The 25604-nt window shown below is 43.4% G+C and overlaps 2 protein-coding genes across 2 annotated transcripts in view; both read left to right on the forward strand.

The window, feature by feature from the left end:
* Positions 1–209: 209 nt before the first annotated feature.
* OLFML1 (olfactomedin like 1) lies at positions 210–12844 on the forward strand. Its single transcript, XM_082202637.1, has 3 exons — positions 210–594; positions 6062–6353; positions 11439–12844. The coding sequence occupies exons 1-3, from the start codon at positions 469–471 to the stop codon at positions 12215–12217; spliced, it is 1197 nt and encodes a 398-aa protein (XP_082058763.1). The 5' UTR covers positions 210–468; the 3' UTR covers positions 12218–12844.
* An 11563-nt stretch (positions 12845–24407) lies between these two features.
* Positions 24408–25604, forward strand: part of PPFIBP2 (PPFIA binding protein 2) — a 105741-nt gene continuing 104544 nt past the window's right edge. The window contains exon 1 of the mRNA XM_082214181.1: positions 24408–24455. The gene's annotated coding sequence lies outside the window, so the exon portion shown is untranslated. The remainder of the gene's footprint in view (positions 24456–25604) is intronic.

The following is a 25604-nucleotide window of genomic DNA, read 5'->3' on the forward strand; positions in this document are numbered from 1 at the left end:
TCTTTTAAATATGGCAACCCTAGGTAACAGTATTTGTCTGACATTTTTCTTACCTCAAAAATTGCATGGTATTTTGTGGAGGGTGAGAGGGGAAGTGGCCTTGTTGCACAAGAGCATGAAATCCACTTGAATCATACCTATCAAAACAGTGACAGTCTGGAAGCAGCTGAAGAATAATAGCTTTGGCTCAATACTGCTAGCCTACATGCGCTGCACAGCTCAGTTTTGAACATCTGGACCCAATCAAAAGATCACGAGCTGGAAAGCACTCCTAGAAACAAACTTATGTAGCTTAGAGCTTTGCAGAACTTTATTGTGTTAATGAGAGACTGTGGGAGCCTAAACAGCCATTTTAAATCACACAGTTGTTAAGTTTTGTTTTTGCTTGCACACAGCACAGTGCTGGGCAGAAATTCAACGGAAGCCTGTAGCGTCAGTGTTTAGGGTGTTTGAAGGTTTAATGCAACAATGGCAGCCATACAGCTCAGATTCTTATTAGTTTCATTCTTTACAAGTATTGCGGGAGAAGCACAATATGTAATGCAAGATGCTGGATTGGTGCACTACATGGACCGCCGAATTCTCTCAATAGAGGTATGTGGCTATATCAGTGATATCTGAAAAATGATTTGATTTTCTGTGTAAAGTGGATGTGTGCTGGGGAAATAAATTGCTTTCCTTTTAAAATGAGCTCCTTTTTATAACTGTAGCTTTGATTATGCACAGTGAAGGTATAAGGAACAGCCCAAATGCAAGGTTGTTTATGAAACTTGTTCCTGTTGATTTTATTAGCAAGTAAACATGTTTGCTTGGAATGGGTGCAATCCAGCTAGAGTTAAAACACTTTTAAGTTAGTTGATTTTTCATTGGAAAGCAAGCAAAGGTTTACAGTGTGCTGAACAAGGGCAGGATGGGATCTGGGATATTTTCACTCTTTGGGGGGGGGGATCCATTTGACAGTGTATGAAATTTGAATGCCACAAGGAGCCATCTACTCTTCAAACAGGACTTCCAATATCTCAATTTCTGACCTTTACTACATAGGTGTTCTGGTTAAGCTAAAGAGATTCATTGCATCCATTTTCACAATGCTAAGAGGGCAAATGAAAACTCCTGGATCTTGAAAACACACTTTTTTACTCTAGCAGTTGGGTCCCCAACATGATCACTGTGGGCACCATGGTACCCTCATACACCTCCTTGTTGACAAAGGTTGGGAACTCCTCCTGTAGCATTATGAATCTTATGCATTCAGTCAATGTAACAAGCAGTGCTATTTTTCTAGAAAAAGAGGTGCCGGAATTCACCATAAATACCTCCCTTGTTCTCTTAGAAAGGCAATGCCAGCCACCTAAGAGGTGCTGGAACTGAGTTTCAGCAAGTTCTTGCTGAAAGAAAGCTCTGGTAACAAGCTTTAAGAAGTTATAATTGTTTCAACACTGCATGTGGGTTAGTAGAACAGGAGTCCGCTGTTAACTATGTATTGTACTAATTAGCAATGCAATTCTATATTTGGGTAATAATAATAATAATATCCACTGGGGCTTACTCCCATGTAAGTGTGCCTAGGATTGCAGTTCTATGTATACTTGCCTAGGAGTAAGCCACCCAAAAAATCAATGCTTGCTTTAAAAATCAATGCCTGCTGTTCTCTTTCCCATTATGAGTGAGAATGTTTGAAATTTTGAGGTGATGTTGACATTTCTTGAGAAAAGGTGCAGGCTAGCTATTGTGCACAAGAAGGACCCATGTTTTACTTAGCAGGAGTCCATTAACTTTCACAAATCCTTGACGTGAAGGTTTTTAGCATCGTTTCATCTTCAGGCCAGGTCAATAGCAGCACAGGAATGCTTCAACAACAACAAAGCTGGCAATTCTGCACCATCTCTTCTCAAAGGGCTTACAATCTGAGGTAGATGGGCACAGCAAAGGGAGCAAAGTCAGGAAATGGCAGTGATTAATGGAGATAAGTTAGAGGACAGACAAGTAAGAGGCAGTGAAGAAGCAAGCAGGGTGAAGCCAAGATTATGTGTGATTACTACAGCTGTCACTTGATACGGCTGAATAACTGCTATAATCAATCATTGTGTGATCAATTGTCATGGCTTGCTGCCTATTATCTCCTCAGACAGTCACGCCAAGATTAGAACCAGGCTGGAAGGTGATAGCTATAGAGATGTCAATGAGACTGCTTTGTCCTGACTCACAGAGCCAGGGGTTTATAATACTCACCTCAAATAGGAAGTGAGAATTACAAACCCTTAATTCTTCCCTGGCTCAGATTTCAATCCAATCTGATGAAGAATTCCACTACTCCCTGCCCCTAGCTCTGCCCATCACTCAGACAGTCCTCAAACCTGCATCCTCCCACCCCCTTTCACTACTAACCACTTACCAGGCTGTGGATATTACTCCAAGAAAGGAGGTCTCTCTCACCCACAGTTCCTCATATACTGCTGTTTGGTGTCCCAGGCATGAGAAATATGTTTTCCCAAGAGTTAATGATATCCAGTAGGATGGGGAGGGCACCTAGAACTTGCCCCCCAGATCTGAGGTTCCCTGTGCCTGATTTATAGGGTAGGAGTGGTGGGTGGCAGAGTGTGTTTCTGATCTTGCTTCTTCCATGAATTTGCAGTTACTCCAGTCATTTGTGATGTTACACATCTGAGTCAAATATGCAAGCTCACGTATTTGCAATCTCCATACAGTACTTCTATTTTTCAAGACAGGCAGGTAGGAAAAAGGGTCTTTGCCTTCCCTTCTCTCACACAATAGCTCCAGTCAAGGAAAGAAGGGGAAGCTGGCTTTGGAGGATTTGCAAAGCTGGAGCTCTGAGTAACTGTACTCAGCGGACTCTTTTCTTTGGCTCCATCCCCTCCAGCTGTGCAACATCTGGATCAGCAGGGGCCTCACTGGTGTCTTCCGCCAGCACAGCTACTATTTTTAATGCCTCCGGGGGGGGGGGGAATCAGTAGGTTGTGGTGAAATTTTGCACTCAGCTGTTCTCAAACTTTTTGTAAATGCCCCCCCATTTTTAAGTGTACATATGACAAACACATGTTTGCAAATATATATATATATCATAATATAGTGTACCATATAGGTATACTAATCCTGAAGCCAGGACTTGGTTTTTACTCCCTGTTAAGTTTATACTTGGTAGCAATCCTGCGTTTGCTCTATTAGTATGTGAAAAAGCTATGTGTTTGAGGCAAATCCAGTCTTAGGGATTGATGGAACCCTGGAGGCAGGAAGGATATATTTGTGCTGATGTATATTTGAATAGGGAAAATCCATAAAGAACAGGAAAAGTGCATTTATACACCCAAAAGTCCACCATAGTTACCAGCAGTGATACTGCTATGTTTTCTGGAGAAAATAGAGGCTGAACTTTTTAGAATACAGTGGTACCTCAGGTTACATAAGCTTCAGGTTACATGCGCTTCAGGTTACAGACTCCGCTAACCCAGAAATATTACCTTGGGTTAAGAACTTTGCCTCAGGATGAGAACAGAAATTGTGCTCTGGCAGCGCGGTGGCAGCAGGAGGCCCCATTAGCTAAAGTGGTGCTTCAGGTTAAGAACAGTTTCAGGTTAAGAAAGGACCTCCGGAATGAATTAAGTACTTAACCCACTGTACCACTGTATTCTTTTATGAGGGGGGAAAAAGAATTACGATTCTGCCAAAGAATTAGGTGGGTTGTGTTTTTTTCATTGGGCATACATGTTGCTTATATAAGAATAAGTTTTCTACCTCTTTTTTCATTCAGTACATTTACCTTGCACCAAAACAACACTCCTAAAATGTCCAGTTTCCAACTGTTCCATAGTGCATGCCTAGACATGTCTACTCAGAAGCAAATTCCACTTTTTGTAATGGAGTTTACTCCCAGGTAAGTGTGTATTGGATTGCACACCCAGCTCCTTAAAAAAAAAAAAAAGTTTCTGTCCTTTTGGGCCTCATTACGCTTCAACTTAGGACCAAACTGACCAGTTTTACCTCACATGGTTGTTTCTTGTTTAGTAACCACTACAGCAGGACTGAGCCATCAGGAACATGGTGGCAGGGAAGGACTTTAAAACTTTGTCCCTGCCATGGTCCCAAGCAGAATTACAACCCTTGTCTGCCATTTGCAATGGGAAGCTCTTGTTGAGGAAACAAGTTCTAAGGCATCGATGTGAACTCACCCTCAGTCTGCCAGGATTCACGTAGAAAACAATGCTGGTGGCGTGAGAGATAAGATGCCAGAACCTGACCTCTGGGAATTCTGACTTGAGACGTCCACTTCCACTACCACCCTCCAAGGGCCATACTGCGTGCTTCAATGCTAAAATTAATTTTAGAAAAATCTCTTAGTTAAGCCAGAAGAGAAATGGAATGCTGAGCAACACAAACAAGAGGGACAATAAAGTAATGGAATGCAGCTTACCAAATCAAGGAAGTTGTTTTTGGTGGTTTCACCGGTGACCTTCTCATAAAAGAATATTAACTTTAGAGTAGTTTCTCAGTGGGGTTCTCCTGACAAGCCGTCTGCAGATTTCCTGGTGGAGAGGGTGGGAATATGACCTCACCCCACTTTTCTGCATTATTCCAAAATATAAATTTGTACTGTGCCCCTTCTCAGCCTTCCTTGTTCCTAGGGGCATCTCTGCATGTGTTTTTAACATATCAGAGTGTTGTTTTCCATATGAGCAAGCCCACGATTGGGGACACGGGTGGCGCTGTGGTCTAAACCACAGAGCCTAGGGCTTGCCGATCAGAAGGTTGGCGGTTTGAATCCCCGCGACGGGGTGAGCGCCCGTTGTTCAGTCCCAGCTCCTGCCCACCTAGCAGTTCAAAAGCACATCAAAGTGCAAGTAGATAAATAGGTATTGCTCTGGCGGGAAGGTAAATGGTGTTTCCGTGCCCTGCTCTGGTTTGCCAGAAGCGACTTAGTCATGCTGACCACATGACCCGGGAGCTGTCTGCGGACAAACGCCGGCTCCCTCGGCCTATAGAGCGAGATGAGCATGCAACTCCAGAGTCATCCACGACTGACCTAACGGTCAAGGGTGCCTTTACCTTTAAGCCCACGATTGACCCAGGACTATACAGCTGTAAATATAACGTTTTGTGTTTTAAGTGCATTATACAAATGTGACACTAGATGGTGCAGATAAGCTTGCAGCTAATTCCATATATATTTTAAACGTGTTTTTTTAAAAAAGTATTTTCACAGTGTTTTTTATATCTGTGTCGATCCACCTCCACTGTCTCATCCTTCCCCCATGGTAAAGGACTGCATGGACTGTTTCTGTTACTCTCCACTGCATTCAAAACACCACGTGTGGCATGGGTGTTCTATGCAAAGGATCAGTTCACATGCTTCCTCCTCTTTTTCTAGAAAAATAGCATAGGTTATGTGCATGGTAGGAGGAAAATGCAAGTGCCTGCTCTGTCATGGAAAGCAGATCATTGCTGGCTCCATAAGCTTAGGAACCAGCTCTATAAGGATGGAACAGACCATCTATAAGGGACCGGATAATTAAAATCTGGAACGCTGTTTATAGGGTAAAGCTAATAAATATGGTAAGAATCAGAGAAAGCAGACAACTTGGTGACCTCTTTCTAGAAAAACTACATCTCTTCATAAATTATTGGTGTAAATAAGATTCAAGGCCATGTAAATCTGTATTACTCAGAATTTGGCTTATTTTCGAATTTCCCCCCCTTTTGTTCTTTGTTCTGGTGGTTGTTGTTGTCTTTGCTTTGCTTTTGTAAGGTTTAGAATTTTTTTATAAAAAAAAGACATTTGAAAACAGATTGCAACATTACAAAGAAAGCTTTTCAGATAGAATAAACGAATAAGGAACCTGGCACCATGCATACGGATTCATTCTCAGAGTTTGATCCCAATAATTTCTGGCAACAGACATTCAGTAACATGTCGCAGAAACAGGAGACATAGTTAATTCGTCTGAAATGGAGAAAAGGAAGGTTATTCTAAATGTAGAGCCTATTTAGGAAAACCATTAAACTAGTTCTCTGTCTATAAATGCCCCTGTCTGTGTTCTAACTAAAGAACAGGTTAAACAAATGCAATCAAGATATTGCAGATTATGTCCAGGAATTCCGAGAGTTTTCCAAGAGGATGATGTCGCGCCTGGAAGGACTCAACGTTTTGAAGACAGATCTTAAAAATGATGTTGACCATTTGCTAACAAGAGTGGAAAGAGCGCAAAGGGAAATTGACTATTTTGAATCGGCAAAGGAGTCCCCCGACACCTGCGTGGAAGTCGACGAGGACCTGGTGGAGCAGCAATTAATGGAACAAGAGGAGTCGAAACAGAAAGTCAAGCTCATGCTCAATGCAAGTAAGAACAGTTTAGCTACAACTTTTTAAAATTATCCTTTTAGACCAGGGATAGTGAACCTGTGGCTCTCCAGATGTTGTTGGACTCCAATTCCCATCAGCCCCGGGCAGGTTGGGCAATGGTCAAGGAGGATGGGATTTGTAGCCCAACAACCTCTGGGAGGGCTATAGGTACCACATGCCCACTTTAGTCAATGTATCAGTATTTCAGCTCAGTTCTCATGGTGTGAATCTTTCAGTGTATACATACAGTATCCTGTTGAATTGAAAGCGGATCAGCCTGATGAAAACATTATGGTAACACACCAATTCCCATCCCTGTTTGCAGCATCAAACCATGAAATAGAAGAGTAAGAATTTGTGTTTCATGGTTTTATGTTGCAAAGCAGAGATGGAGTTGCTGGACTCCAGTTCCCATCATCATTGACCATTGGCCGTGCTGTCCGGGACTGATGGAAGTCAAAGTCGAACATCTGGAGGACAACAGGTCCCCCCGTTCTGCTTTAACATCAACATAATTGGCACAGGACGGTATTCATCTAAATAACTGTGCAGGTGAACTTTCCCCCTTTCCTCTCCCCTGATGTGCCCCCATCACCCCCAGATCTACTGTGGAGGGTTGGGTCAATCACCAGAACAGATTTGGGTGAAGGCAGAGAGGGGGAGAACATTCTGTTGCACAAGAATAAATCCTTGAGATGATGGATCTTTCCCATTAGTATTACTCTGAATACAACCCACATATATAAACAGGGAGGGATTGTAAAGAGATGGAGATGGCTTCCATCTGCAAATGATTCCCCCCCCCATGTGTCTCATTATTTCCTGCTGTTCAGTGTCAAGATCACGCAAGAACGTGAGTAACTTACAGCACCGTTTTATACCAGGCTACCCAGAAGTATGTCCCAATGGGTTCCATAGGACTTGTTCCCAAGTATTTGTTTATAGGTTTGCACGGTTAGCTGCAAACTGCAATAAATAAATACAGAAGTTAAGAAGAGCACATCAAGATTTAGTGAAAGTCTTTATTCCTTCTCAAATCACCCCAGAGGAATGTTTCTGGGTTCGGAAATACTGAAATATAATCCATACACCTTGGACTTCTTCACAGTTTTCAATTTGGGGTGATCAGTCGTTGCACTGGTTATTAGATTCAAGCATGGCATGCACACCAAATAACAATAATTTGTAATTTGAGTTTCAAAAGCAATGGGTACTTAGTCCTAGGAGGACAATATTATTGCTCTCTTTTTTTCTCTCTTCATTGCATGATTGCACACAAACACACACAAGAATATTCTTGTACCTCCTGTTCATATACTTGTTACATTACTTTTGTAGTACAGGAAAACATACAAAAACGGTGGCATTATAAGAAGATTGCTCTTGGGAAATTACTTATCACTAAGCTAGGGAAGAAAAATGACTTGTTCTTCCACAGTGTGCTTTCGGATATTCACATAAACATTACAAGCTATGCAAGCCCTTTGCTGCTCTGTGAATATCCCTTTCTAAACAGTTAATGCACAAAACATTCAAAACTACCAATATTTTCTATATTATCCATATATCTAACCGAAGGTCATAATGGAGGTCTTCCACCTTTGGCTGATCCGCCTTAAAATCTGTTGTGGTTTTCTTGCAGCAGACGTTGTTAAAATGTGGGCAATCTGTCTTGATCTAATTTAATTTTTGCTGCAATAACTATTCTTTGTTCAGCCTATGCCTAATTGTCACCGTTTTGACACGGTCTATAAATTTATATTTTCAATTCAGGAAACTCTTGGTTTGTTACCTTTCCTTTTTTCAGTTACTGGATTGGATTCAGACTAAAGATATTTGACCCTAGCTCTGCTATAAATCAATGGGACAAATCAGTAATGACTGGATTTCCAATTGATTTTAGTGAGAACCACAACTGTCCCCAACTCTTAAGCAAGTGGGACAGATGTGGGAGGTACTTTGCAAGCACAAAAGAATCATTTCCTTGTTATTGGTTTTGATGCAGGCTGGCTGTGATATGGAGCACTATCTATTGTGAATGTTTCCAGTGCAAGGCTGACCAAACTGAAGTTGTGGACATCACTGATCTTCATTTCAGTGGCTAGAAGTACTATTTGTCCTTCTTTCAAATAAAGCACAAAAGTCTCATTTTAGTCTGACATGATTCAGGGCTCCCCAGTACTGAAAGGCTTTCAGGGCTGTTAGTTATCCCCCAACTGTATACATAAGCAATAGCTATGGGCATCCAAGACTACAAACTCCCCCAAAGGGAATGGAAATATATCCACTTGTTTCAATTAATTTGGAGTAGGCTCCCGAAGAGGAAAGTGATAGTACTACAGAGATAGTTTCATAAGCCTGTTCTGTAATGTTTTCTGCTGCAGCTTCCTACCTAAAGGGCTTGTTTACTCTGTTTGGCTGGATTGTGCCCCAGAAAGAGCTGTGCAGCCCCCTACTGCGGATTTACAGTGGTACCTTGGTTCTCAAACTTACTCCGTTCCGAAAGTCTGTTCCAAAACCAAAGCGTTCCAAAACCAAGGTGTGCTTTCCCATAGAAAGTAATGCAAAAGGGATTAATCCATTCCTGACTTTTAAAAACAACCCCTAAAACAGCAATTTAACATGAATTTTACTATCTAAGGAGACCATTGATCCATAAAATGAAAGCAATGTACTGTGCTATAAAATAAATAAGACAATATTGTAGAAGATAAAAATTAAAATTATTATTTTTTCTTACCTGCACTGATGTTAGTCATTGGATGGGGGGGGGCGTCTTTTATCCATTTCTGCATTCACACAATCAGTAGCTGAACTGGGTTCCACAGTGACAAAAACGCAAAATAAATAGCAAAAACAAAAGCACCAAACTTAATCCGTTCTGTTTGACTTCCAAAATGTTTGAAAACCAAGGCACAGCTTCTGATTGGTGCAGTCACCCGGGAAACAATAGCTGACAATCACACTAGATGTTTGGCTTCCAAAAAACATTAGAAAACTGGAACACTTACTTCCGGGTTTTTGGTGTTTGAGAACCAAGGTAGCACTGTAGCTGGGGAGGATTGCCCTCATGACGAAGTATACAGGACTTCTTCAGGAATGTTCCAATATCGGGACAGAACTAAGGGCTGGTTCAAATCAGTTTTTCTTAGCCCTCATCAGAGGCCGCTGTTTGGGTAGAGAAAGTATGTGGAGGGACATACTAACCCCCCAGCATTTCAGAACCAAGGTCTTTCATCATGTGAGGAGCCTCCATGCGAATAGGAGGCTCCCTGTTTCAGACTTTTGTCCTTCTTTAACTTAGAAGGTGATCAGAACAGCAATGGGGGGGGTGAAGTTAGTGCCCTTGCCCGTGCCCAACCCCATGTTTACTTTCCCTTACCTGCAATGCCTGAAGGTGTCTCATGTGGTGTTTTGGTAATTATACTGTGGTGAATGTATGAGTGTTGCTGAATGTATGCTTGGCTGGCTTTTGCACGCAGAAGCTTCCAGAATCAGCTTATAGTGTCTCCAGTTTTGTTTTCATTTCTTTTAAGAAGGAAATCAGGTAGCAGAACTCCTGCCAGGAGAATAACTCCCAGTCTAAGTAGATAATGGCCTGCCTGCCTCATGTGGCTTTCCTCTCTGCTAGTCTAAATGCAAACAAACCAATGTACCAAAAGAGTATTGTGGCTTATGGGGATTCTATTAACAAAAACAGGTGGAATGCCAGCGTGAGGAGAGACTGAAAGTTACTTCAGAATAACCCAAAAGTTAATTTCTCTTTCATCTAAAACTAGAGCAAAGTCTGGTGCATGTGGACTATCCATAACAAACCATATCTGTCTTTTGGACTTAAAATGGTTCTTTTTCAATTACTCTAAACACGGGGGAAGCATCTGCCTGATTTCAGAGGACAGGTATAATTTCAAGGAAAAGAGATGCAGATGTTAAGGACATCTGGTCAGCAAGTAGTCGAATGGGAAAACCATGCTGTAGAATGGGGAAGTGTGAAGAGCTCCACCCTAGTCCCTGTAGTGACTGCTACATCCTCTTCCATAGACTTTGTTTGCTGCTAAATTGATTTGACAACTAGGAGGTCCAGGTGGTACTCGGTGAAATTGACTTTGGTTTGGGGGCATCCAGTTGCTGATCTCTGATGTGTCCAATACCAGCCACTCCTATCCCTAAAATTCTTCGAGGGCAAGGAGTTTTGCTCATGGTTCCTGCTAGGATTCACTCTGTGGAGATTACAGGGCCTTTTTAATAGTGGCACCCCAACTTTGGAAGATTCTCCCCTGGAGCCATGTTTGTCTCCTTGCCTGTTTATATTTAGATGTCAGTCAGGAGTGCCAACTTGAATGAAATATTGTGGGGACCCAGGTAAGCCCCACCCCATGTAATCACATGACACGGTGCACCCACACACAATTTGAATGGCAATGCCCAGCAACCTTGCAGGAGCCCGGCCCCCTCAAATATTTTATTGTGGGGGGTGAAGCCCACATGGCCCCACGGAGTTGGCTCCTATCAGTTGTCAGTTAAAGACAGATGTGAGTACCCGGGCTTTTATAAATCGAGGCTACTTGTTTTGATGCCCAACAGCTGGAAATGGTTATTGCATTTAAATGGTTATGATATTGTACAGATATTTATGGCTGTTTACATGAGTTTTATTTATTGGCTGTATTTTGTTGCTCTGCTTTATCACCCTGGGATCTTTTGGGAGGGAGGGCAATTCAGAAATCAAATAAATAAGCAAGCAACTGGCTGTGAAGAAACAGGAGACTATAACAGCACAATACACCATAGAATACATCATATCTGCGGATGCTTTTCTGGAAGTCTACTAAGGCAATTCTGGCTTGGGGTGTATCAGACGGGATAGAGATAGGTCAATTTTGATAATCTATTCACTGTTCCATTTCGTTGTTTTCTTTGACAGAATGTAGACCAATTGTGACGTGTGATGGTACAGGAAACAATTTACACTTTCCTGAATTATGCCGGATGGGGAAAATATTCAAATGCTAAAGCAGAGAATTTACGGCATATGTGTTGATGCTTCTTTTTGTATTTACCTCCCTCCCCCCCCCTTTCAAAGGTTGTAACCACATGATTGCAGGCTTCAAATCCCTGAAGATTGTAAAGAAGTCTGGAGACACACAGGGCTCATGGCTGAAGGACCCCATCAAGAACCCCCAAAAGATCTATTTCTTAACTGGGGTAAAGAACAAAATTGTAATGGAGTTTGCAAATATCCGGGCTTTTACTGAAAGTGGTGAGAAACAGTCAGCTCGCAGAGTTAACCTGCCTTTTCCCTGGCAAGGGACAGGCCATGTTATATATGACGGTTTTCTGTTTTATCACAAATTTGGCTCCTTAAATGAGATAATTAAGTTTGACATTCAGAAAAGAAATGTCACTGGCCGGCTGCTGCTGTCAGGAGCAGGAGAAACCTTCGCCTACGATCTTCTTCCTTCCACTAAGATAGACCTAGCTGTGGATGAACTGGGATTGTGGGCAATCCACACAGAGCCAGATCCTGGTAGAAAGCTGGTCATTTCTAAAATCAACTATGAAACCATGGCCGTGGAATATACCTGGGACACATCCTGCAAAAGCCAGAATGCCGAAGCGGCTTTTATGATGTGCGGCGCCCTGTACGTAGTGTACAATTCACCAGGGGGAGGTACATCTCGCATCGAGTGCATTTATGACACCTTAGATGCCATCAATCCTTATGAAATCCCAACGCTTCCTTTCCCCAAACGCCAGACAAGTCACTCCATGGTGCATTATTACCCCAGAGAAAAGCAACTCTTTGCCTGGGATAATGGATCCCAGGTCATTTACAAGCTCCTGACAAAGCTAAAAAATTAATAAAAGCAACAAGATAGAAATCTCCTCCAAACTAAAAAACTTGCCAGTGTAAATATGGTAATGAATTTACAAGTACTAGTGACTGAGAGGTTATTTTTTTCTGCTTGCCCACAGCTTACACTTATTTTTACACTTTATTTTGCCTTTAAAAAATAAGATTTTTCACCCCTTTCTCCTAGATTGGTGCAGTGCTCTGGAAAGGCCTTTCCCTTCCTTGCAAACAGAGCCAACTTTCTGAGGCAGCAACCTGAATTTGGTGGCAGATTGGGAGGGAGGCGGCAAATCAACAGGTTAGGGTGTCTGAGGAAGTGAGAGAAAGAGAAGGCAATACTGGTTGGTACCCCCCTCTCTCCTGATAAGAACTTGCATGAAAGTGGCCCCCCAACTTTTCTCACAGGCTCATATAAGATCAGTATAAACAGTTAGACCTGGTGAGCATTTAAGGTCCCCATCCCTAATTTGCGGGTTGCCATCTGATTAGATTTCACTTTGATTCTGATTTGATTTTAGGATGTATTTTGATTGATCAGTTGATTTTATGGTAATATGTTATATATTTGATGTTAGCCGCTCTGAGCCCGGTTTTGGCCGGGGAGGGTGGGGTATAAATAAAAATTATTATTATTATTATTTGTGAAAGAGACAAGCATGTAATTCTTGGCCTGGGCACAAGGGAGAATAGTACATAGTTACTGTTGTTTTGCTGCAGCCACACAACATTGTACACACTGGTTGCTTTCAGTCCCCCTTCTCTCCCAGCTATCTTTCTCTTTCCTTTCCTGCTCATTTTCCTCCCACCTCTGTTCCCACCCAGAACTTCTCTTTCCCTGGAGTAAACAGGGAGTCCCATTCAGTGTGGGATAATGGCTTGTTACTTGTAGGTCTGATTAGCACCTGGGAGACTAGGGTTCAAATCCCCACACAGTCATGTAGCTCACTGGGTGACCTTGGACCAGACACTCACTCCCAGCCTAACCTGCCTCACAGAGTTGTTGTGTGAGGATAAAACGGGGAGGAGGAGAACTACGCCCCCCACTCTGGAGCGCCTAGGAGAAAAGATGGTATATATATAGGCAATAAAACAAAATAAATAAAGCCACACTATAGATACAGCACACTTTTAAAGCACACGATTGCCCCAGAGAACTGTAGTTGGTTACAGGTGCTGGGAATTGGCTCCGTGAATGGTAAACTCTGGTTCCCAGGTTTCTTTGGAGAAGGCCATGTGCTTTAAATGTATTGTTTGGATATCACCAGGGATACCATTGGTGTTCTACTTTAACAGCAAAATGACTTGCGGTACCACAACAAACAGATGGTCGGGGGGGGGTGCAGAGGGGACTCCATAACTGCAGCACCAGGTACCGTATTTTTTGCACCATAACACTCACTTTTTTCCTCCTAGAAAGTAAGGGGAAATGTCTGTGCGTGTTATGGAGGGAATGCCTACGGGTGGCATGCCTACGGATTTTCCTCCTCTAAAAACTACGTGCGTGTTATGGTCGGGTACGTGTTATAGAGCGAAAAATACGGTACTTCAGATCAGGTTTCCCACTGTAAACACGCAATAGGTTACAGGCAGTTCCCTCTTGACAACAGTCTCCTGCACATGTGGTCTCCTCCTGCAGCATGTTTGTGTGTGAGAGCTGCCCTCTCACTAGAAGGGGACCTAGGCATAAAATTCTGACTGCTAGAATCATAGAATCATAGAGTTGGAAGAGACCACAAGGGCCATCGAGTCCAACCCTTGCCAAGCAGGAAACGCTCTTGTAGCGCCTTTTAATTCTGATATATTTTAATGGAGCACAGCGAGTAACTCTACATTCCACCATGTAGACGCATGCTATCTATATAACGTCATAGCAAACGATGAACTTGTTTGTACTGTAGAGGATATATTTTTAAAAATGTAAAATAAAAGATCTATATCTTGGCACCTTTGGCTCTTGATATTTAAGATGGTCAGAATTCCAGGTTATTAGCCAGAGCAAATAATGGAGTTGGGGGACAAAAATGAGCTGCTATGACGGAGCCATTCTCAACTGAAGCTCATCACTTGGAAGGCAAGCTATAATTCAATACAGAGCAGAAAACTGGTAGAATGATTAGGGAAGTGGTGTTTTAGTACAAGACTCAATCCAGTTGGTCGGTGTGAAATATCTGCTGCTGTGAAATGTTTGCAATGTGAATCATCGTAGGACACTTGAAAAGTCAATCGGAAATAGTAGGGCTCTTGAGAATTCATAATAAACAAGAGGGGCTTGTGAAGTGTTTAGAGACACATTTATGAAAAGGATGTCTAATCTGAGTAAACCAGTAGTCAATTAACACCAGTTTAAACAAAGCCCAATAAAATAAATCTTTTGTCGTGGGGAAGTGATTTATATAAAGATTTTATGCCTGATTAGCCTGGATCTTTGAACTCGCATCTTGACACTATTTCTTCAACCCATGTGGAATTACTACTAGTACCACCACTACTACTACTAACAACAACAAAACAACAACAACAACAACAGATTAGGCAATCAGTCCTTTTGAATTTGCTTCTTAATACTTCAAGCAAAAATGGTTAAGCTAAACATTTCCTCCTTGCCTTTGTTTTTCTTCTAAATAGCCCAACAAATAGCTATGGTTGCTTGTTCCTGGGTAAATGCTAAAAAAGCTACAGTCAGGCTTCTTCACAAGTAAATGTGTTTTGGAGGACATCATTTAATAGGGTTTTACACGTTTGCATAATTGGTATCTGTCTAGGGCTCTTATGATGGGCATGTGTGAGAGCAAATTTGGATAAATAAAACAAGGGAAGGCTATTTCCAGCTCAGCTCTAAATAAAGCACCATGAATAATGTATGCTCATCTTGGAAGGCAAGCTTTTGATTTTAAACATATGTGCATTAGATATTCATTCCCGTTCTTCTGCAGTGTTTCTGTGTAAAGTGAAGTTAATACTTCACAGGAGACAACATGCAAATTAAGGTCTGCCTGCCTGCAATCTGTGGTCCAGAACAGAGATGATCATAGCAGTTATGGTAGTACCTGGTACAAGGAGAGAGTTTTCCAGCTGTGCAACTGAATGTAAGAAGAATCCTGCCAGGTCCATACAAAGCTTCATCTCTTTCAGCATACTGATTCCCGTGATCCCTGAGTCCCTGATCAATAAGCATCTCTGGCTGTTGTCCCCAACAGCTGGCATTCGCTAGCATATTATTCCTAAACATGGAGTTTTGTTACTCAGTCATCATGGCTAAGAACCACTGTCATACCGTATTTTTCGCACCATAGGACGCACCGGACAATAGGACGCACTTTGTTTTAGAGGGGGGAGAACAAGAAAAGAAAATTCTCCCCCTCTCTGCCCAGCGCCCCTTCAGTGAAGCGGCAGGAGGCGCTGCGCAGAGAGAGGGAGAACTTTCCCCCTCTTGTTTTCCCGCTCTAAAACAAGGTGCCGTTTAAGGTGCGTTCAGGTGGCTACCTTGGAAGCCTGGAGAGCGAGAGGGGTCGGCGTGCACTGACCCCTCTCGCTCTCCAGGCTTCAGGTTCCTTTCGACCTGCTCTTTGGGGCTGGTGGGGGGGGAGCCCACCACCAGCCCCAAAGAGCAGATCAGGGAGCAGCGGAAAGGCGCAGCGGAGAGGCTCCTGCCATAGCCGCGCGTCACCTCTGCAGCCGGGAGAGGGTCACGGGGCTATGGCGTCTTCACTCCATAGGACGCACACACATTTCCCCTTCATTTTTGAAGGGGAAAAAGTGCGTCCTATAGAGCGAAAAATACAGTACTTCCCCAACATAAATTTGTCAAATTTTTAAAGCTGTCTAAGTTAGTGGCCATCACCATATGCTATGACAGGGAATTATGTAACTGAAGTGTGCACTGTGAAGTATCCTTCCTTTTGTCTCTCCTGAGCCTACGGTTGATCAATTTATTTTGGTGACCCCCAACTTATTTTGAAAGAGGAAGAAAGCTTGTTTCATCTAACCACTTCCTTCACACCTGCATAATTTTCATATAGCCCTATTCACACACTTGGTCAAACATGTGTGGACTTAAAGTGAGGAGAGGGGTGTGTGAACATGTACATAAAATAAAATATCTAAAGCATGTTGCATTGTTAGATATTTTTACTCCTCTGCAATTGGCACAGTGGACATTAGATGGCAGCAAATCATTGCCTTTGCTCGTCTTCCTCCAGAAGCAGTTTCAAAGCAGTCATAGAGCATGTTCAGACTGTTAAAAACCTGTTGTTTTTAGTGAAATATTATTTCAGAAAATCCTGGCATCTTCCCTCAAAAATATACTTCAAGAGAGGTTGTTCCCATGGGCATAGCCAGGATTTTCGTTAGGGGGGGTAGGCTTTTGTTGGGGGGGCAGGCTTTTGTTGCAGGGGAGGCAGAACCTCAGATTTATATTGATTTTGATTGATTTAGGCATTCCCCCCCCCCGGCTACGTAAGTTGTATTGGTACAACTTGTTCTCCAGTAAAACTGCAGTATTTATTACTGGGAAAATGCAGTGTCCCAGCACCTGGCTCTGTAGGACGGCAGTTACTCAGGTGTAACAGGCACCTTTTGGATAGTGCCTGTGACTTGACTAATAATGTCTGACACAAATTCTTCCCACGTGTGTGGGGGGGAATTGCATTGTAGCAGCAGAAATCCTCCATCACCTCATGTACTTCGTGAATATCTGAAAAGAGATCCTGTGTAGACAGCTGGTCTTTTTTCTTTTCTTTTCCAAAATAGAAGGCTTTAGCACTGTTTTAGAATGAATTCCATACAAAGCCATTATCATTTACGATATTGTTGTCAACATACCTTAAGAAAATGACAGAATGAACGGCAACGGCAATTAACTAGCAGCAAAATTTAGCTGCTGAAAGACTTAATAAATTAATTCCAGAAACTAAAACCCAGGAAAGAATAATTTTTTAAAAGGTAGAAAGGGAAATACTTTGGTGGGGTGATTCAAGAGGAGAGATACTGTTTCTCTGTTCCTGTCTGTCTGTTCCCCATCTACCTCACCCTACCCCACAACTCTTCTTGGAAAACTGAACTCCCTATTCTTTTTTAAAATGCACCCCATTGTTATTGGGGGGAAACAGACATCTAATACGAACAGAAGTTTCTTTGTGACATTAGCATGTCTCCACTGTGGCCGAACTGAAACAAATAATTCTTTGTGACTGTGAAAAGGATTCTCAGCACGATCAATTAGCCAAGAGACCAGGACAGCTGGGAGAGTACAAGGTCCAAGAACAGCTGAGCCTTTAATCTGCAGTGACCAAAAGTGCCATGCTTGGGTATGTGTTAAATAGCACGCTTATTTTGCCACTGTGCTTGGACTTGTAGATGTCAGCTGTGTATGGTGGGCTGAGAAACAGAATACACTCTTAATGCACTATTGAGGTCATGTGGGTCTCTGACAATGTATTAAGAGAGTTACAGGAGAAACTTCCACTCACATTCTAAATTCTTCAGAGCTCTGATATTCACATTTGACTGGGGCAGGAGTCTTTGGGGAAAGACAAGCGCAAGTTGGGAGAATGCCATTTCACTCATGTCTTGCTTATGGAATTTGGCTCCTTCAATAAGAGCTCGTCAGCATGGACTTATTTCCTCTGCTTCTGGATATTTCATGGAGCCAATGATGAATTGTAGATAATATATGGGAAGGAGTGAGTCTGTTGTCTGACCAAAGCTGCATTTGAAGAGGTGACCAACATTGCTAATAATGCATTGTTGGAGATCTGGGCGACCAACTTCCTGTTAACTCAAAAGAGTTCTTCAGAATGCAAGCTTTGGCTGTTTGCTAAGAAGATACTCTAGCACAACCAGAAATAATTGCCATTGGCTCACAATAATGAATGTGCACTCCAACAGGTGAGAGGTTTCAGAGGAGCAGCATTCCCTTCGGAAGGCGATCACTGAAGATTTATTGGTGTTTTGTTACATTTTGCACTTATTCTACAAAGATACAGGTTGACCATAGGTGAAGGTACAGGATGAAACACCCCAACAGTCCCGCCCATATCAAGTCTTCTAGGGAAGACTACCAATACTTTCAGAGGCCCCTTGCCCGGCCCAGCCCTGTCCTTTTTTTTAAGCTTCAGAGCTCCCAATCTTTCCTTCTTAATTTCTTCCTTAAAGAGAAACCTGGATTGCCCCATCCTTTAGAGAGAAGGAAAGTGCCCCCCCCACTTCCAGAGCAGTCTGTTTGCTCACTATCTAGTCACTGTGAGACAGCTATTGACATCTTCCTTGCAAAGCTTCCCAAAGTCACCCAGACCAATTCCCCAAATTATAACAATATGAATATTCAGAATTCAATGCACTTCCTGACAGGGGAGAAAAACGGCAGAACCAAACACAAATCCATTAGACACACTCTCTCTCTTGTCCAGTGGTAGATTTACGTATAAGCTAAATAAGCTATAGCTTAGGGCCCCGCTCTCTTGGGGGACCCCCAAAAAAATTAAAGGAAAAAAAACTTGGATGTACATTTCCAAAATATAAGATAAAAAACAAATAAAATAAAACCTACATACAGCAACAGTGTTTCGTGTCGTGTAGGCTCTTATTTGTTATGTGCAAATTACTTTAGATACCTATTAGGGCCATAAATTACCATATAGGATATATTCAACACAAAAAACAGTGACAATTTGTTGTTGACAAAGGACAGCTGGACATATAAAGGGCCCCATTACCTTCAGTAGCTTAGGGCCTCATCCGGCCCTGCTCTTGTCATACACATAGTTGAGAAATATCAATGGGGAGAAAGGTGGGATGCAATTTTAAAACACCCCCACACAAGCTGCAATCCTAGCCTCATTTAACTGGAAGAAAGCCTCCACTGAGTTCCAATATGACTTACTTCTGAGTAGACAAGGTTGGATTGCATGAGATAGACTACAAACATTTTTTTAATCATTCAGTTGGGACTGGAGATGATCTTAAAAGCAAGCTATAGACCCTATGTGGGGAATCTTTGACCTTCAAGATGTTGCTGAGATACAACTGCCATCAGCACCAGATGATGGCTAGGAACATACAGTACTATAATGCTACTATGTTTCTGTGTCACCTGCATACTGACAGCATCCAACACCTATTTCCCTGATGACCACACCCATGGGCTTCATATTTATGTTGAATAGCACTGGGGTCAGAATAGAGCCCTGTGGGAGCACCCAAAGCAACCGCCATGGGATTGAATATGTGTTGCCCAATGCCATCCTCCAGAACCAGCCCTCTAGCCAGGATCAGAATCAACTTCACACCAGACCTCCCCCTCCCAACCTAAAGATCAAGTCCAGTAAAATGTCATGGTCAATGATATCAAAAACCATTGAGGTCCAGGAGAAACAACTGGGTCCCACTCTCTTTGTCTAGCTCCCAGAGAAGGTGGTCCATCAGGACAACCAAGACAATTTGGGCCCCAAAATAAAACCAGACTGAAATGGGTCTAGATAATCAGCGTTCTCCAAGCACATATGCAGCTGACTTGCCACAACTCCATTCTCTCAAGCCCCTTGCCCTCAAAGGGGGAGATTTGCAACCAGATGATAGTTGTCAAGTATCGCTGGATTCAAACAGAGGTTTTGAGCAGCTGCAGCACCACTGCCTCTATCAGAGTGTTAAGGACTGCCCCCCCCATTGATGCAACAATATGTTAATCATCTAACATTTGGGTGGTACCAAAATGCAATGCTCCGTGCTAATATAGAAAAGGTTAATTATAGGATTGCAATAAATATAATTTCAGTTCATTAAAAAGCAACAACCTATTCTTGCCACCTTTTAATTACGCTGCACAAGTACATTATAACTAATTGCGCTTATTATGACTACTTAAACTCTGCTTGCTATAAATCCCAAACGAACACAGTCACATTCAAGAACACCAAGAACGCTCAGGAAGCAGATGTTGTTTTGGTCTCAGTGTTGAAGATGTGCAGATATCACGCACACTCAGTCACCTGTATAGGTGACGAAACACAAGATAACAGAAGCTGTTGTCAGGCTCCAGATCAGCAACCTGCACTCACGAGAACTGCTCAGCAAACCCTTTGGGCTTGTTATGTCTCACTATGTGACATGCTATCCTAAAAACCAGATAAGCAGGAGCGAAAGATGTATTATCAGCTTGAAAACTTGGTCTACTTTAAAAATAAAATAAAATTATCCAGGACACAGTTTAGAATGGGGACCCATTCTAAATTTCATGGATTTGCTTTATTTTTTAAAACACCAATGTACACCTGTCACTCATTTATGCAGACTCATTCATTTGAAAGTAGATTGGCTGGAGGAGAAGCCCAGAGAAAGCTTTGTTTCCCCCCAGGAGGCAGTTCTTTACGTCTACCTTCCCCTTCAGGGGCTGTTTCCTATCTCCATCTCTGATTCTGTGCTTATTTCTTTAGACATGCATTGGCTGCATTTGGACAGAACTCATTTGAGCTGGGACAAACTGCGGTTAGCTGGCCTGAACAGGTCACCTGTAATATTTTATGATCCTGACTTGCTCTGGTAAAAGTTTAGCTGCATTTCCTATTAACAGAAAGCAACAGTTGTTGAAAATGGAAGTCGATGCTTCTGATCTCACAGCCATGCTGAAGGGGGAACAGGCTTGTGCATGTAACACTAGACGAGCACTAACTCCAAATCATGCCACTGTCTGCAGCCCATGCGATGAGATTTGCTGGGAGTACTGAGCATCATGCCTTGAACTTCAGATAGCACACATTTCACTCGTTTGCATGACCCTGGCATGCTAATCACACACCCGTTTTTGCATCTTCCTCAGCCCAGGTGGAATGCAGCAGGGAGATTTCACACAAGCAAACTGTGGGGAGGGTTGCCAAAACATGTGCCCTCAAAACACTAACATGCTATGGATTAGTGGTGAATGGCAGAAGCGCATATCTGACCTCCCAGCAGGTGAATCACAGCTGCTTACTGGGAGAGGAAAGGTGGCAGAAAGTGTGGTGCAACGCAAATGCACCAGGAGATGCACCAGATTGGTTTTGCTGGTGCATCGGCAGTGCGCTTTGCCCTCCCCCAGTCCACAACAGTGATTCACCTGCCAGGAGGCCAGGTATGCACCTCCTCTCGACCATGCCATCCGCTACTGCTATGGCTAAGTGCAGTAGAGAGTAACAGGATCTCCTTTTCTTTGCAATGACTCCTTATCCACCACAAATGAGCATGGATATTAATTACTGTTTTCCTTCCTCATAATACCAGAACCCAGGCTCATCTAATGAAGCTGTAAATGGCGAGAGATTTAAGATAGACAATGGCCAACGATGAGAGCAAAAGTCCTCTGTACAAATGGAAGTGGCACATCGCCACCATCTCTCCAGTAGTCTTTCATAGCCTCGTTTTCCATGAACTTCTAAGTTGCCATCTGAGTTGGTGGCCATCACTGCCTCTTGTGGCAGATAAATGTACTAGAACTAGAAATGGTGCTACCATCTGATTTTGCTGCGTTGCACAATCTCTTACTTTTGTGCTGGTTTTAATGGTATTATGAAGTAGATCTTTCAAATGCTTTCAAATCATATTTGATTTATGTTTTGGTGTGTGTATTATAACGCCGCTTTAGGAAGAACGTGGCTTGAAAAGCAGGTTACAAATCTGTTAACTAAATCAATAAATGTGCTCTGTGAAGAAGTACAGTGGTACCTCAGGTTACATACGCTTCAGGTTACATACGCTTCAGGTTACACACTCCGCTAACCCAGAAATAGTGCTTCAGGTTAAGAACTTTGCTTCAGGATGAGAACAGAAATTGTGCCCTGGCGGTGCAGCAGCAGCAGGAGGCCCCATTAGCTAAAGTGGTGCTTCAGGTTAAGAACAGTTTCAGGTTAAGTATGGACCTCTGGAATGAATTAAGTACTTAACCTGAGGTACCACTGTACTTCCTTTTGCAGGAAGGAGGATGCTGGGTGACATAAGCCTTTGATCTGATCCAAAAGGACCCTTCTTATGTTCTGAAAAGTCCCACTGTGGTCAGTGGGAATTACTCATAAGAAGCTGTGCATAGGATTGCATCCTTAGTTTGCTCACCACCACCCAGTTTCTGGTATCTCTTCCCTTAAGGAAGCAAACTGGCTTTGCTTTTAACCACAAAAACATAGGCAGTAATTCTTTTTGAAAAAAATCCTGAAAGTGGAGGTTCTTATGATTTCAGCAGTTAGGATTTTAAAAACAACGTATAATGGAAAAAACCCACAATACAATTAAGGGAATTGGCAACATCCTGTACATTTAACTAGTCAATGGAACTGTGCAATTGTATGTTAAATGGAAATACATATATTGTGACTTCCGTGGAATCCCATGAATTTCACAGACACACTGTTGAGCAGATTAGCAGGTCTAGACTCCTTGGGGATTTATGTACTTTAAGGTTCTCTCTCTAATCCAATTTAGAGGTAATGATCATTGAAATCAGTGGCATTTATTTCTGAATAATCATGGCTCACATTAGGCTGCAGTTCTATACACACTTACTTAGAAGTAAATTTTACTGAGTTCCTTACTCCCATGTAACCATACATAACAAGGAAAAGTACCTCAGGTTAAGAACTTAATTCGTTCTGGAGGTCCATTCTTAACCTGAAACTGTTCTTAACCTGAAGCACCACTTTTTAGCTAATGGGGCCTCCCGCCACCGCCACGCGGTTTCTGTTCTCATCTTGAAGCAAAGTTCTTAACCCAAGGTACTATTTCTGGGTTAGCAGAGTCTGTAACCTGAAGTGTCTGTAAACTGAAGCGTCTGTAACCCGAGGTACCACTGTATGTTTATTGGGACTGTACATTCAACTGAAATTAATGTGACTCCCATGTAAGTATGGAAGAAATAGGATGAAAATAGCACAGAAGGAAAAATATCCCCAGCTTCAGTTTTTCTTATTGCAGGGCTATAGTATACGGATGGGGAACCAGTCAGTGTAGACAGGGATGAGCCAGGGATGTTGTTGGACTCCAACTCCCATTATTTCCAGGCAGCATGGTCAATATTCAAGGATGATGGGAGCTGGAGTCCAATGACGTCTGAATGGAAACAAGTCCCACCATCCCTGGCACTGACAATGATGGAAAAATAAATAAAGGAGAATTCCTGGATGCCCAAATTCAAGTCTGGGGCAAGTACTCATTGGTGAGAGAACTCCAGTCGACATGAACTCAGCATGTAGAGAGGTTTGAGCTGGTGACTCCAGTTTGGCTGCACAGCTCTTAAAGCCACTCTTTTGAGTTCCTATACCAATAAATTTAGGAACTTTCACTTTGTAACTAAGCTAAGGTTTACTGCCTGTGCAATCATTCTGAAACACATGAATCTGGCCTTTGGGGGAATTTGTAAGTACAATCATTTTTAACCTTACCATATGTGTGCTCTTTTCCTATGCTGGGGAGAAGAGGGAAACTTGGGAAAGAAACTGTTTCAGGGGGGCTTTTGGAACTCACAGTGGGGCATATTCTAAAGGTCCAACGGCCTCTATTTCCACGCTTTACTTTGCTGCCTATGTTGTGACTTTACATATCTGCTGGGGATTCCTTCACCAAGGAGAACTTGCCCCGACCTTGGCCTCCAGCAATTCTTCCTTCTATATTTTGTCCCTTCAACCAACAAATACTAAGTGAGCTGGATGCGCTTTTTTAAAGTCAGCTTCCTAGTTCTGATGAGTTTTAACCCCAGCAACCTCAAGGTGGCCGCAGGTGTCCCCCCCCCTTCTGTAGTGGAGGCGTAACTGCACCTGCTGGCATTCTCCCTTCCATGGACCCCCCCTCCCCCTTGCAAGGCCCCTTTACTCAGAACTAAGCCCCACTGAAACCATCGGGACTGACTCCCGAGTAAGCGTACAGAACCCCTCTAACCAGCAGGCTAAGCTTGCTGCTGCACGCAGGAGCCCAGAAGCAGCAGCCCGAGGCTCGAGCGGTCCGCGCGTCTCCCTCCGCCCCGGAGCAAGGCCGGCGGGACTCCCCCTCGCCCGGGACCCGCGTCCCGGCGCCACGCTCCTCTCCGAGTGGAGAATCACGTGGGGACCCTCGCGGCCGTCTGGCCCCGTCTCGGGAGCCAATTGGTGCGCGTGCCGCGAGCGGGCTTGGAGGCGCCTAGGAGCCCGAGCGCGCGCAGCAGGGACGCGGCTGCTTAAAAGAGCTGCGCGGAGAGAAAGGCAGCCGCGCGTTCTTCCGCGGCAGCGGGAGCGCCGCTGGACCTCACCCGGCAAGGTTAGTCGCGTCGCGACCTCCTTTCGGGGCGCAAAGCCGGGCTGGCTGGGCAGAAACCGCCGTCGAGCTCTCTGCTTTGCAACCCCCCAGCGAGTCCCTTGGGGTGGGGGACTGGGACTGGGGAGAGGGAGTCTTCTGTCGCTGCTTCCTCAGGTGTGTTGCATAGGCTTGTTTCACTGGCCGCCTAACTTTCTTTCGCAAACTTAGAGCGTAGCTTCTTTTCTCTCTTTTTTTGCGGGGGAGGTGAGGTAGTTATTAAACTATGGAACTCGCTGCCACAGCATGTCGCGACAGCCACTAACCTGGATGGCTTTTAAAAGAGGAGGATGAGACAAATTGGTGAAGGTGGAGGCTATTAGCCGTGATGGCTCTGCCCTGCCTTCGTGGGCAGAGGCAATAACGCTGCTTGAAACCACAGGAGGTGGGGGGCGGGGAGTGTTCTGGTGCTCAGGTTTCCCACCTGGTTGGCCACTGTGAGAACAGGATGCTGGACTGGATGAGCCACTGACCTGACCCGACAGGCTCTTCTCGTGTTCTTGTGTCTGCGATGGGGGGAGGGGGGCCCCTCTTTGCTTCTTCCTAATGGGTTGTGCTGCTCAGCACATTTTTAAAAGAAGTAAATTTCCATTGAAAACAGAGTATCTTATTTCTGAATGTCTTGGGTTTTTTTTTAAACAACTTGCAGTGCGATACTAATTGTGCTTTTACTTTGGAGCAAATTCCATTATTTCCAGTTAGACTCAAGAGTGCAATCCCATATTCAGAAGTTAGCCCTGCTGAGTTCAATTCCCAAGTACTTGGGGATCCAATCCTGCACGTACTGACTTGGAGGTTCCATTTTCTGAGGGGGGAAATGCCTGGGATCAGACTGCAGTTTCGGAGTTAGCGTTTTAAGATTGCAGCCTCACTGGAATGTAAGGTCCTGAGATAAGCACTACATTTATTAAAGGGAAATGTCCTGGGAGGTGCTTTGTACCAGGGCACACTATGTACCCAGCACTGTCTCTGGCTGGCAACAGTTCTTCAAAATCTCTGAGCAGACAACCTTCACATCACCTGTGATCTTTTCTTTTAACTCTAGGTGCCAAGGGTAGAAGTTGACTTTCTGCATGCAAGCACAGTACTGTGATCCTCCCCTTCCTTAGTCTT

This window comes from Podarcis vaucheri, assembly GCF_965113315.1.
Source record: "Podarcis vaucheri genome assembly, chromosome: 1".
Classification (NCBI taxonomy): Eukaryota; Metazoa; Chordata; class Lepidosauria; order Squamata; family Lacertidae; genus Podarcis; species Podarcis vaucheri.

Bases quoted from the DNA above. Each gene is read 5' to 3' on its own strand.
- OLFML1 (XM_082202637.1), top strand. From the start codon at position 469: ATGGCAGCCATACAGCTCAGATTCTTATTAGTTTCATTCTTTACAAGT. The intron at 595-6,061 runs GTATGTGGCTAT...TTCTAACTAAAG, and splicing joins GCCGAATTCTCTCAATAGAG to AACAGGTTAAACAAATGCAA. The intron at 6,354-11,438 runs GTAAGAACAGTT...CCCCTTTCAAAG, and splicing joins CAAGCTCATGCTCAATGCAA to GTTGTAACCACATGATTGCA.